Source organism: Crocodylus porosus, unplaced genomic scaffold (genome assembly GCF_001723895.1).
Source record: "Crocodylus porosus isolate Cpor-Errol unplaced genomic scaffold, CroPor_comp1, whole genome shotgun sequence".
NCBI classification, from domain to species: domain Eukaryota; kingdom Metazoa; phylum Chordata; order Crocodylia; family Crocodylidae; genus Crocodylus; species Crocodylus porosus.
This window is the reverse complement of record NW_017728943.1, coordinates 35,309,107-35,323,471: the sequence shown is the minus strand read 5'-3', so window position 1 is coordinate 35,323,471 and position 14,365 is coordinate 35,309,107. Positions and strand designations below refer to the sequence as shown.

Sequence of the window (14,365 nt, the reverse complement as noted above, 5' to 3'; positions counted from 1 at the left end):
ATTCAGAGGGCATTAGCGCTTCGGTCAGTCCCTGCTTGCTGCAGCAGAGAGCTGGACCTGGACTCCATGCTGATAAGTAGGGAGCAGGGGAGGGGGACTGGAGGAAGGGGGAAGGGTTTCATGGGGGAACCCCCACCCAGTCCCATCCCTGGCCTGCCTGCCCGACCCCCATGGCTGCCCCACCTGCCCCAACTCCTGGCTTTTTAAAAAAACCAAAACGCAAACCACACACTCGCCAGCTGCTGCAGCGGCCTTGGGACTTCTGGGGGCTTGTGGCAGAGCCCTCCACATAGCGTAGGGCAGTGGGGATCTCGCTCCTCCATCTGGCAAGAGCTGGTGACCAGTGAGTCAGGGGTTGGTTTTTTTTTAGAGAATTGGGAGCTGGGGGAGCAGGTGGGGAAGCCATTGAGAGCGGGCAGGAGTGGGGCTGATTCGGAGATTTGGCTGCGGCTGAATCTCTGAATCGGATTTGGTCCAGTCCATTTGGGACTGTGATTTGAATCACTGAATTGAATCACTGTCCCCCGAAGCAGCTGAATCTGAAGCGAATACTTGCCACTTTGCACAGGCCTAGTTAAAATGTGTCCTTCAAATTTGTGGCACAAAGATTGGATCCAAAGACAATTGAAGCTGCATTAATAATACGTTAAATGACAAGGTAAAGAATGATCAAACGATTTTATTTAAACTTTTTGCAGATTCATCATGGGCTTAGTAGTTTGAGAATATTTATGAATAAAACTTCAGAAACGTTTTAGATTTAGGCTGTAATAAATGACTAGCATTAAACGATCAATAAAAGGTTATGGCTATCTTAAAAAATGCACCTTTTGAGTGAAAGCAGTAATATTTGCTGTATACTAGTTCACACATTATCATCTTTACCCTGGAAGCTGGATATCACTTTCTTCATACTCTCTGGCTTCATGTAGTTTTAATTCTGCTAATATAGGTGCATGCTGTTGAATCGCAGCCAAAAGTTGGACATCCTGCAGGTTTTCAGGATCTTTACATAAATTTTTGCAACAGTTCCTTTGGCTGTAGGAGTTTTATGATACCTGCTGTACACATTCCATTTGTGAGAGACTATCACTACTTAAATAAAAACTGAAAAAGTCTTCCCCCCAGTAGAGTAGGAAAATCTTTCTAATCTACCTTTATATTGCTAAATAGCAAACTGATCATTTTCTACTTTACTTTGATCTGTGTAATTAGTGCATTATTTTTCTTCTTTACGTCAGCATTTATTTGGGAATTGAAAACTCTGCTACACCAAAGAAAGTCTAAGAGCACTGCTGTGCAACTTCACTTCTAAACAAAATGTTCTTTAAATTGCTTTGATGTTTTAAATTTCAGTCCTATGAGGTACTGAGAATTCAGGGTCCTATTCAGCAGAGTATTTTAGCATAAGCATGGTCCTGCTGACTTAAGGTATTTGTTTGTAGTTATAGGCTTTTTCTGCTTTATATGCTCATTCACTGACTTTTACAATCCTGTTGATTTTTATAGGGCGATAGTTTGGGAGGCAAAACAAAGAAAAACTCTCTCTACCAACAACTGGGGTTTTTTTACTTGTAAAACTAGCTAATTTGTGTAGAAATAGTTAAATATAGTAAACAGAAAACCTTGCAATAGTATCATGTAATGTCCCTATGTTTTATAGGGAAGTATTTTTGTTGCAGTTTGCCGGCTTACCTTCCAGAATATTAGTACAGAGCTGTGAACAGTGGCTTTTGAAGTTGACTCCTTGTTGAGTGGCATGAAACTTAATTCACTGAATTTTGATTTTTTTTTCTTCAAATCCTGGATTAAAATTTTGTTACTATCTCCTGATCTCAATAAAAAAATGTAGGCAATACCAGCTTTCTTTACTTTATGGATTTCTGACAAAACATGAAAATTAGACCATTTTAATCAGATCACTGTTTTTCTGTCCCATTCAAAAAGTAATTACATGGGCTGTCAAACTCTTCAAAACAGGAATAACCTTTCCTGAAAAAATGGTGGACAAGCTGATAAGAGACAGATGGCCATCTGTTAGAGCACTACTCTACTAGTCTGGAGACTTGAGTTCAGTTCCTTGCTCTGCTACAAGCTTAGTGGCATTTTGATCAAGCCATGTTATATTTCTGTGCCAAAGAGTGCGTACTTGCACACTAACTTTCTGACAGTTAAACCGACTTAAGTTTTTTTTCATAGAATCATAGAACTAGGGTTGGAAGGGACCTTGTGGATCTTTAAGTCCGACCCCCTGCCTGGGCGGGAGAAAAGACTGGACTCAAATGAGTCCAGCCAGGTAGTCATTAAAGTCGACTGTTGATTTAAGTCGACTTAACTCTCAGAGCATACACCCTTATGTGGACCTGGGTCAACTGAAATGCAGTGCAAGATAATACACCTGTGAGATGCATTAGTTAAGTTGACTTAGCTCATAATGCAAAATGATACAAAATGGCTGCCATCCTATGCAGATGCTGTACATGCATACGCTCTGACTTGGCTTAACTTCAGTCAATGTAGTTAAGTCAGCTTATTTTAAGTTTCATAGTTTCTAGGGTCGGAAGGGACCTGAGTAGATCATCTAGTCCGACACCCAGTTAAGTTGACTTAGTACGTGTGTATGCACCCAAAGTTCCTGTGTAGAAAGTGGTCATGATAGTATCTCCCTGCTTCACAGCTAAGGGCACTAAGAAAACGTACATTAAATAGGAGAGTGGAGGGCTGGGAGATATAATGGTGATGTGGGCTCAGCTATCTGCAACCTGCCTTCCACTGGCACACTGCCAAAACCAGCAGCCCATGTCAGGCCAGGGCCAAGAGAAGCAGCAGTGGCACAAACGCAGCTGGAAGCTGCCAGTCCCTGGCACAGCTCTCCAGTTCTGTGTGTCACATCTGGCCTGTGGCCTATATGTTGCTGAGCCTTGCCTTAAAGTATTATAGAGATATAGTTATTTTAGTGGTGATTATGGAAAGCCACAGGCAGTTTTATGTAGCTTGTTTCAGGAGAAAAAAAATCTTTGTCTGTTTGTGGGAAGTTTCTTTTTACTGTTGTACCGAGAGAGCTGAGCAACTTGAATTTACTTGCATTTACAGATGATAAATTTTTAAACTTCACTCGGTTTGTTTGTGGTTTTATGATTATTTCTGTTGTGGCAAGTACTCCTGGACTGATGAAACATGGCGTGTAGTGACAGGCATCATTTTATTCTACTGTTTGTTCTTTGCAGGAAGAATCCACAGCACAAGATTGAATACAAGCATACTGCTCCTCCAGGTAATCTTTACTGTTCAAAACATTAAAATAAAATAATGATATATATCTGCGAGCTAGTATGAAACAGTTTCAGCTTCTCTAATGGACCTGTAGACAGGAAGTTACAAATAAAACTTCAAAACATTGCTGTTCCTAATACTGAATTTACCTGCAGCTATAAGCTGTAAAGGTGTTTGTTTTTCTGTTTTATTTTGGACTTATTAAACTATTCCAGGTGTCTCTTACTTCAAATGCTAATATCATGCCATCTGTGTGCATAGCAGACAAACTACAACACCAAGCAGAGGTGATCACCAGGGATCCGGGTTTTCTGTTTCCCATGGAAAAACAGGGAAAAAAATTGGATTTTTGTTTTTAATGAAGAAAGGCATGGATTTTGCCCTTCTGTAAAGAGCTCTCTGTAGGCTGGCAGAGTTCCGACCTGCAAGAGGCATGGGGGAGCAGGAGAAGGGTGGTTAGGCAGGTATGTGCTATGTGCAGGTATGCCTGGAGAGCAGGTACTGCAAGTATGCCTGACAGGGGGAGGGAAGAGAGACTGAGGCTTCCATAGGGAGGGAGAGAGTGAGTTGGGCAGGGCTGGGACTGCATGGGGCTTGGGATCTGGGACTGGAACACATGGCTTCAGGGCCGTGGCAGGGAGTGGGACTACTTTTCTGGGGGTTCGTGGGGCTTGCTCCCAGGTGCTGCTGCATGCCCTTCTGGGAAGGTGGGGGGGGGGGACGTGCCCCCAAGATCTGTGTATGGGGAGGGGGCAGGATGCCTGCTGTGGGCTCAGGCTCCCTGCCCTGCTGCCCTTCCTCCAGGTCCTCTGTAGCACAGCAGCTGGGACTGCACATGGCAGGGCAGATCGGGGCCATAAAGGAAGCTCTACTGCAAGCTCTGCACCACCCTGGAGAAATGCCCACTGCCCACCTGGCAGCAGTAGGGGTGGCAGCGCACAGTTGTGTCCCTCACTACTGCTGGGCAAGCATGGGATGGTGCCAATGAGCTTCTCTGCTTGGTCCTGCTTTGCTGCCCCACTGGCTTCTGCCTGCTGTGCTGCAGATGCCCTAGCGGGAGGGCAGCCAGGCGGGGAGCCCAAGCGTGAAGCAGGCAGCCCACCCCCACCCAACACACAGATCTGGGGGCCACGGATCCTTCCTGCCCTGCCCTGGAACTGCACTTAAGTGAATTTGGCACCAGGAAGACTTAAAATCAAAGTTGCTAGAAGTGTTTTTGAAAGAATTTGTATTTCAGGAAGTGGTCAGCAGTCTATTTAAAAAAAAAAAAATCTATTCTAGATGTGTCTGTTCATGAATATAATGCCTTACAAGAATACCATACAACTTCTTTAGATGTGGAAAAGTACTCTTTATATTTTAGCAGTTTCATTGACAGTTCAGATTTCTCTGAATTATACTGTTTCTCTGATGACGGCAATTATTTCTTTAGGAATCGAAACAAGAACAACCCGCCAAAAAACTCATAGGAAAGGTCAGTATTTTTGTAATTTTCTGTAAAGGCCTAACAGTTACTATCAGGGATTTATTCTTGTCATGTGTGCAGAATATAAAGCAGGTTAAATTTTAGGTGGTTCTAGTTAGCAATGCTGAAAATACTGGAGTGCTCAAGCTGTGCAATGGGCACTATTTTTTCCGTATGTGCTCTTTTTAAATATAATTAAGTTGAATTCTTTCCCCAGATTAACAGGCCTAGATTTTCTCTGAAAGCTAAAACTTTGTTTTCACTTCTATTTTTGTGAAAGTTTAGAGAGACATTAGGCTCCTGACACAGGTTACATACATTATGCAGTTAACATACAGGCAATCCCTGCTTAACGCTCCTAATTGGTTCTGGAAGAACCAAGTGCTAAGTGAAACAGCGTTAAACAGAACCCATTTCCCCATAAGATTTAATGTAAATAAAGATAATTGGCTTTGCACCACCCACCGACCCAGACCCCTCACTCCTGCAGCCCCACCCTGGGCCCTGCCGGTTCGGGCCCTGCGCTCTTGCCGGCTCTGGCCAGGCCACTCCTGGCAAGGCACCACATGGGCTCTGCCACGGAAGGCATCAGCTCCTTCCAGCCTCGTTGTTCCCCTGCCATGATGGCCCCGGCCAGCCCGCACCCGCTGGCCACCAGTGCACCTGTGCATGGCCCCCTTCTCGCTGGTACCGATCCTCCTCACCTGCTCCAGCACCACGTACCAGGGTGGACCTTGGGCTCCTGCCACCTCTCTCTGGGTTCCCACTGGCTGCCACTCGCCACTTCCCTAGCTGCTGCCGCTGCCACTGTTTCTTCCCACATCCACGCTGAACGTTATAGTGAAACACGCTCAGTGCTGAGTGAAACTAGGTAGGTATTTTAAATGAGGGTTATAACAAAACCGCAGTAAGTGAAACCGCTCTAAGCGAGGATTACCTGTATTATTTGCACAATAAATTTAGACCAGCCACATATACAAGTAAGGCTGGCCACACGTGCAAAGTAATTATCACACTATAAAAATGTCCACCCAGCTATAAAAAGAGCCAACCAGCTACAAAGTTAGTCTTTGAAAATGTGTACCAATTCACAGCTTTAATTTGAACATGTGGCAGGTCCCTAAATGGTTTAAACTAATTCTATAATATTGCTACAGCTCATGAGAACATGAAGTGAATCAATAGGTAAGCCATGGCTGATGTAAAGATTGTGGCTAAAACACTGGTGAATACCTTTTGCATTATATTAAACTGTATTATCAACACAATGAGTTTTGTGCTTATGTGACAATGAGGTTTTGTCCTTGATCTTAGTTTACTGTCTGAATTACTGATATCTGATAAGAAATTCTGATGTTTAAATTCCCTGAAATAAGAATAATATACCCTCTGCAGCACTGGTTTTTTTCAATTTGAAAAGTTAAAAGTGTCTTGAAAAATGGTCACTAAAACTTGATAGATTTTGTTTTCAAAAGGTTGGTCTCTTCTTTTTAACCAAGGTTGCTAACCAAGTGGTATGAAACATTTATGGTAGTCTAGAAAGTTATGGTCAAGTGTTTTTTGTCATATGTATAAAAAACCAAACAGCTTTCATGTACTTGCTTCATTAATTATTATAATCCTGAAGCAGTGTATTAGAAGGTGTGTACTAGGATAATTATTTCTAGATGTTGCTATAAAAACTTCATTATTAAAATGCAGGCTTATCACAATGCCTGGCTGTCAAACAATGAATAATGGTGATACATTAAAAAAAAAAAAAAAAGTAGATTGGAATAAGAGACTCAGTCTGACTTTACAAAAGAATCTGAGAGTGAACCCTTACGCCCACATAATATGTGATCTTTTAAAAAGCAAGCTGAAAAGAAGTGGTAAAGTTGGGAAGGATGAAGTGACGTGTTCTTGCTGATTAGCTAGCAAAGGATAATGAAACATAAATTGTGTAGAGAGGACCAAAGAGTGAACGGAAGACTAGTGAGTTGGCTGGTTTTCACACGGAGGAGAGATCAAATAAGCAGTATAGGAAGAGATGATTAAAGGAAGCAGATGATGCTATGCCGTTGAGATTAAACTTATTCTACAATGGATGCACGAATGAAGTTATTAGAAGTTGGCTGTCCCCTGCTTATACATTGTGATATCACATATTGTTACCTCTCTTCTACCAGTAATGCTTCTGATGTGGTTTGCCACTGCCAGTGACAGACTATTCTGCTAGTGCAGTATTGATAGGTGTGTTGCATCTTTACAGAATCCTATATAAATCTCTCTGACCAGTCCTTATGGAGCCAATTGCAAGATCGTCACCAAAGGGCATTCTGTTGTGCTTAATGCTTCTGGTTTTATTCTGATACTTGCATGTATGTGAAACTCCAGTTTTGTTTTTATAACTGCACACTTACTTTCCAAACCTTTGCGAAACGAGTCCTGTATATACTTCAATATATGATGAGGTCCCCACCAAATCAGCACGGGGGTAAAAGCCTCTCCTCTTACATTTGCATACGGAGTGGAGGGGGCAGCAGGTGGCTGCTACAGCTCTGACTGACCCTGAGCCTGGGTCAGGGCTACTAAATTCAGACTCCCTGCCTTCACCTCACCTCTGCAGCTTCTGCTCCTCTCACTGCTCCTTCCCCCATATGGTCAGGTGCAGCTTGGGTTTAGGGACCAACACTGCTGCAGTGCCTGCCTGGCCAATCTGCAGTGAGGATGCTGCTGCATCATCAGGGAAGGGCTGAGCTTCCACATGTCGTGCTCTGGGAGGGAGCAGCCCGAGCAGTGTCTGGCAATGAGGTGGGGGGAGAAGAGACAGACTAGGGAGTTGGCAGGGACTGGGCAGAGTTGGAGGGGAAGTGGCAGAGGAAGGGCAGGTCGTAGAGGGTTGAGGAACTGCAGGTAGGCAGGAAAGCTGCAGGGGGGAAGCAGTGGGTGGGGAAGAAGGCAGGGGGGCCACCTGAACCCCTCTCCAGCTACTGCTTCCTGGTGGGGGAAGGGAAGGGCAGGGGGATGGATTCAAGACAGCCGTCCAATACTTAGATTCTAGACCTGGAAAAGTATAACACATTTATAAAGTTTCCAGGGGTGTCTTGTAAGTTGAGTAAAAACAGTAGTTTTGCAACATAAAAATTACATCTGCTTGTGAACCAAACTTGCTATAAGGAAGTTAAATTTGAATTACCAGTATTGCAGAATCATAGAAAAATAGGCTAGGAAGGGGCCTCAGGAGGTCATCTAGTCCAGCCCCCTGCTCAAAGGAGGACCATCCCCATCTAGATCATCCCAGCCAAGGCTTTGTCTTAAAACCCTACAAGGATGGAGATTCCACAACCTCTTTGGGTAGCCAGTTCCAGTGCTTTACTATCCTCTTTGTGAGAATTTTTTTCCTGAGATGTAACCAAAACTTCTCTTGCTGCAACTTGAGACCGTTGCTCCTTGTTCTGTCATCTGCCACCACTGAGAACAGTCTAGCTCCATCCTCTTTGGAACCACCCCTCAGGTAGCTGAAATTAAATCCCCCCTCAGTCTTCTCTTCTGCAGACTATTAGAAGTCCAGTTCTCTCAATCTCTACTCAGAAGTCATGTGTATCAGCCTCCTAATCATTTTTGTTGCCTTCCGCTGGACTCTCTCCAATTTGTCTACTTCCTTTCTGTAGTGGGGGGACATAAAACTGTTCACAGTACTCCAGATGTGGCCTCACAACAGACAAAACAGTAGTTTGCATACCAGACTGGAGGGTACATGTAAGCATGTGATTCTTTTAGAGGTACATGAAGCAGAATTAGCATCCAAAGAAGTATGTTTATAGCCGCCTTGGATTATAGGTTGGCTTTGCCAGTGATTGCTGTGAGGTTTAGTTAACTTTCATGTGCCACAACTGGCTTGTCAGATAAACCGAAATAACATGTAATAAATAAAACTAATGAAAAGCTTGACTAATATTTGTAGGTGCTATGAGATCCTCAAATGAGAATTACGGTAAATATTAAGTGCCAAAATAATTTAGATAACCCAATACTTGGTTTTGTTACAGTGTAATGTATATGGAGAAGAATGAAATTTCATTTAAGCGCAATTAACTGCAGAGAGCAAGTATTAGGCTACTTTTGTTAGTCTGTTTTGTTCTTTGTTTTTCAAGTCTAAGTCTACTCCCACTACATTTTGACCTGTACAGGAAAAAGTGTTTTGGAGGAAGACAGTGACAACGATGGTGAACCAAATAAATATGACTTGAATGACAGCTTTATAGATGATGAGGAGGAAGACTTTGATCCTACTGATGAAGATTCTGATTGGGAACCAGATTCTGAAGACAAAGATAATGAAGATGTTAACACTCTTTTGAAAGAAGCACAAAAATTTGTTAAAACCAAAAAGTAACTACCCAAATAATGGAAAGGACTTGCTGCTTCCACATTTACCTGATGAATAGAGGAGGAGGAAAGCTGCTTTGAAAACTAATTTTCCCATCCTTTTATTAATGGAATAAACAAACAGAGTAATAGCTTTCTTTCCTTTTGTACACATTGTTTGGCTTTGGCTTTGGTTTTTTAGAAGGGGAAGTCAGATCATAGACTGAGATTATATTGTGTGTTTACTGAAGTAAAACATTTTGAAATAGAATTCTCCCTTCTGATTCTTTTCCAACTCTCTTATAGCTCATTGTCAGAGGGAAAACTTTCAATGTGGGATTATAGCATGTACCATTTCTCATTAATAACTGTTGTGCTCAAAATTAAAAGGATTATGGACCTTTAGGGAGGTTTATTGGTGTGCTAAAATATAGTAAGTTACATGATGAATGAAGGTAACACTGCAGAAACTTTGTTATGGCAAATCAGTTCATAAATCACTAGGGATCCTAAATATTAAACCAACTCTTTAACCTATTAGCCAATTATACTACAGTGCCATTTTAAGTTTTACCAGTCTTCTGTTTTATTAATTTATTTGACCCTTCAGTGTAAATTGATAATGTTTGCAAATTTCTTGAAGAAATAGTTTTTTAAATATAGACTGAATTTTCAATTATTTCTCAAGAGCAATTTCTGGGTGTTATTAATGGTGTACTTATTAAAGTACATCTTATTTTACATCTTTATAGTACATTTTTCTGATTGGAGCACATGATGATTTTGACAAGTTTATGCTAAAGCAGCTATGTTATGTTAAAAGCTAGCTTTACACAGAGAACTGATTTAGATTTTTGATGGACATAGCATAGGTAGAGCTCATAGCTATGTCTATAGCTAAGATTTCCAAGTACTTTCCATTAGAAGACTTTGTCCTCAGTATGCTTATTATGTAACTGCTTCTAACTTTAATTTTTCAGGGTGAAATTGGTGCATGTCCCAAGTCAAACTTTCTTTAAAAAGAAGTATAGGCAAAATGGTTTATGAAGTTGAAAATCTAGCATTTCTTTGCTTTACAACTGGGGTATGCAATTTGGTAGAACATCACTGGTATTATGGATGTGCCTTTTGCTGCCCCATGAAATCTACCCAAATGTTCTTGAATAATGACCTTCCGAATGCTATTTTGCACAAATTCTTTGGCTTGCTTAAAGTTTGGTGACTAATTTCTCTGATGTGTGCTGATCATGCTTCCGTCATCCCTCACAGTTCCTATGTGTGTACCTTGGTCCCTGAGACTCAGAATGACCTGCTCTGTCCTTGGGGCAGGACTTCCTCTGTATTTTTTTGTCCATGCATCACAAGGAAGGTATTCATCACAAGAAAGGAACAAAAATAGTCTCTTGTGCTCTCAATAATCCCCATGCTTATGCCCAGGCAGAAAGGGGAAAAAAGAGGTTAACCTGACTGAAATGCAGGAGATGAGAGGCATAATCATGCTGGGGAAGGACCAGTGTGGGAAGGCAGCTTGGTCCTACAGTGTTGGATTCTTGATGGGGCTATTCTTCTAGTTTCTTTTCATATTACATGCACCTGTGTGCATGCAGGTGAGGACTGTTGTAATAAATGTGCACAAGAAGACCAAAGGTGGCTTGCATTTTGTGTGTTTGATTTACACTCTTAAGCCTTTTCAATTTTTTTTTTTTTAAAAAAAAATTGTGCTGGTTTATATTTTGAATAAGAATATAACCCAGTGGCATGTAGCGCAGGACCCAGAAGGTAGGTCTTTGTAGGGGAAGGGATGGGGTGGGGAGGGCAGATCGATGCCTCCATAGTGAGGGAGGTAGTGGGGCAGGGGCTAGGGTGAATGGGGCCCTGAGGCCAGGGTGGGTCGTGGGACAGAGCCACGGGAGGCTTGTCCAGGGGTGCAGGGGATGTTGTGACTCCATGACGGTGTGTGCACCCCCGAGGGGGGCATGTGCTCCCTTGATTTGTGTGGGGTAGAGGCAGGATGGGGCTCTGGCAAAGCCCTGCTGCCTTTGCAGCAGGAGGCAAGCCGTGGTGTTGTGCAGCTCCTGGAGCAAAGGCAGCAGGGCACAGAGTCCCAGCTCACAGCAGGCAGCCTCCCTCTGCCTCTAGAACAAATCCAGGGGGCACACATGCTCCCCATGCCTTTCCCGGGGGTACATATTGCAGCGGGGAGCCTGCCCCACCCCCGTGCCCTTGGACAAGCATCCCATGGCTCTGTCCCATACCCTGGCCCTAGGACCCCATTCACCCCTACCAGTGCCCCACTCCTTCACTGTTGGGGGGTGGTGTCTCGATCTGGCCCTGCCATGCCTTCCCCTCCACAGACTTAACTGCTGGGCACTGCTCTACACGCTGCTGAGCTACGTTCTGGTAGGGTTGCCATATTTCCAATTTTAAAAACAACACCTCTGTGAGTAGGGGTGGGGTTGTTATGATGGGGGGAGCAGTGATATGCCTGTGCCCTTCCCCTGCCCCTCACTTCCAAGCCACAGCATCCCCCCTCCCCCAGCCCTGATGCTGCCCCTTATTCTTGACCCACAGTACCCCCCATCCTGCCAGGGCATGTGGAGCCCCTCCAAAACCTACACACACACCCACAGCCCCCCACACCTGCACAAATTCCCACTCCCCACACACCCTTGCATCCACCCCAACCATACAAAATACATGCATAATTTTGAGTTTTTAAGCTGTGTGGTTAAGATCATGATTAATTGTAACTAATTTTTTCAGTTGCACAACTAATTGTGATCAATTTTTAAAAATCATTTGACAGACCTAATTTTCTTGTGTGTAAAAGTACTAAGGGGCTTCTATAAAACAACACCCAGAGAATGAGTTAGAATAATTTGGTTAATGTCTAAATCTCTATTGATCTGCCTTTGGGAACAATGTAATGTTTATGCTTCCGCTGCATTGAAGATTTGCCTTGAAAGCTTTACACAGTCAAGCTAGAAATGCTTGTGATGTTGGGGAGCCGTTCTGTATTTTGAAAGAACATGGGAATAATTGGTTTACTGTCTATTAGACTTGTTTCACATAAAAATAGTTTGTCATTTGACATTTTTTCCCTAGGTTTTGATTATATGTGTGGCCTTAGCAACCTTCAGCAAGCTGAAGCATTCTTTCCAGCAGGGTCATGCAAATCAAAATTTTCTCTGAAATGAAAAGTTGTTTTTTTCATCCCTGATGGTTGCCAGGGTCATGCACATAATCACAGAGAAAATCTAGATATCATTTGTAGTTTTTCATAGTGTTTTGGATTGAGTTACTAAATATCACCTCTCCTTCTACATTGAAAATATGATATATGCTGAGTAATGGCACAATGCAGAAGACACAACTGTCTTCAAGAGACCTTGCATCAGTAAGCAATTTCTGTATCCCTCTTTTAAAGGCAAAGTATGTTTTCTGTGATTCTATACTGAAAAGTGATAGATTTGTTAATTTTAGAGTCAACACGGACCAGAGCTGTTTTTATCAAAGTTTGTGTCTTCCTGTGAGCCATGTCAGTAAGGTGGTTTTCTCATGGTAACATTTGCTCATTGTTAATGTAACAGGATTTTGACTGGCCATCTAAGGTACATTACATACAGACATTTAGGGAGGTTGTGGGTGGGGGAGGGCAGCAGGGAGAAGGGGTTAGGTTGTATTAAAAATGGCTACCCAATTTAAATTTAGTTTGCCTATGTGTGAACCTTACACTTAGATCCCTAATTTGGTGGATCTAAGTGTGAACTATTCAGAAGTTCAGGACAGTTAGATCAGTTTAAAAATGGCTGACCAGATCTAAGTTTAAGCATACCTTGGAGATTATCTAACTTGGATTGAGTTCAACAAGACAGATTTAACTGAACATTAAAGTTCCTATTGCAGCCCCTGGGGCTGGGAAAGGCCACCAACTGGCCCTAGGTTTGGGGCTACACTTTCTCTACCCACCCCAGTAGCACTGGGCTATTTTAAGCATCCCCCCACTTTCTACCCTTACAAGATGGAAAACCCCCTTTCACCCCACTGTGGACCAACCAGTTTCTCCCACCCTACAAGCCTGCCAACCCCCCTCCCCCCATCCTGGAAACCACTCCCAGTGCCATTTTACTGGCATTCAATGCCAGGAGCTGAAGAAATAAGGTGGGGGCTGTGGGCAGAATGGGAGGGAGTTGTATGTCTGCGGGTGGGAAGTTGCGGGGCTAGCCCCTGTTCCTGGTAAAAGGGAGAGCACCCCTCCAAACTCCCCTCATAGACTCTCATTAGTCCCCCTGATGCCGCCAGCACCTATGCATCCTTCTTGCTCCCCAATTCCACCCGTGGACCACACGTGCCCTCCTGATCCTATCAGCCCCCTTTGCCAACTTAACTTAGATTGGGTGGCCATTTTTAACCCAATCTAACTTCCCCAAATATCTATACATGCCCCTAGAGGTCAATTGTTCCTTATTTCATTAGCAGAGATCCTGGTTTTCTGTTTAAAAATCACAAATTCTCTGATACAACCCCCAAAATCCATGATTAAAATGAAACGCCACTATATATATAGAATATATAGATATCAGTTGAACACAATGTTTTATTGATATATTTACAATGTTAAAGTAATTTTGGAAGCCTACCAGTGCCTCAATCACTATAATAAATTCTAAATGCCTTTAAATGTTGGTATTTGATTTTGTGTTTTCCTTATCATGGAAAATCAGAGCTTTCCCTGTCGTCTTTGTTCACTAGGATGCAGGTCCAGGCTCCTCACTCCCCACCCACAGCCCCCTGGCCCCTGCTGGTGCTCTTTATTCCCCAACCACAGCCCTACTGCCAGTCTCCAGCTGCCACAGCTACAGGGCCAGGGACCTGTGTCCACAGTTCCCTGTCCCCTGAATCAGGGCCCAAGCCCCAGCTGCTGCCCTCAAGAAGCAGCAGCTGCTATGGCCTGAGTGGGGAGCAGAGCACAGAGCCCGGCTCCCCTTCCCCCACGGGCAGTATGGCCGGAGTGAAGTCTGTTGTGTGCTTGGGTGTTAGCTGCCTGCTGCAGGCTTGCGGCTCCCCAAATTGCTGCCTTCCCCTAGGTCCTCTGCAGCCCAGTGGGTGGGACCCAGCAAAGCAGGGCAGAGTGGGGCCAGGCAGGGAAGCAAGTTACCCCCTGCCTGCCTGGCAGCAGTGAAGGGCACAACTCTATGCTGCTGCGTCCACTGCTGCTGGGTGGGCAGGGGCGATTTTGCCAGAGTGGTGTGGAACTTGTAGTGGTTCAGAGCTTCC

General features: G+C 43.6%; 1 protein-coding gene across 2 annotated transcripts in view; it reads left to right on the top strand.

Annotated features, from left to right (window-relative positions):
* Positions 1-10,787, top strand: part of APLF (aprataxin and PNKP like factor) — a 94,910-nt gene extending 84,123 nt beyond the window's left edge. For both annotated transcript variants that reach the window (XM_019549144.1, XM_019549145.1), the window contains 3 exons: positions 3,228-3,274; positions 4,706-4,747; positions 8,911-10,787. In XM_019549144.1, the coding sequence (XP_019404689.1) occupies positions 3,228-3,274; positions 4,706-4,747; positions 8,911-9,116 (295 nt within the window). In that variant the 3' untranslated portion in view covers positions 9,117-10,787. The remainder of the gene's footprint in view (positions 1-3,227; positions 3,275-4,705; positions 4,748-8,910) is intronic.
* The last annotated feature ends 3,578 nt before the right edge of the window (positions 10,788-14,365 follow it).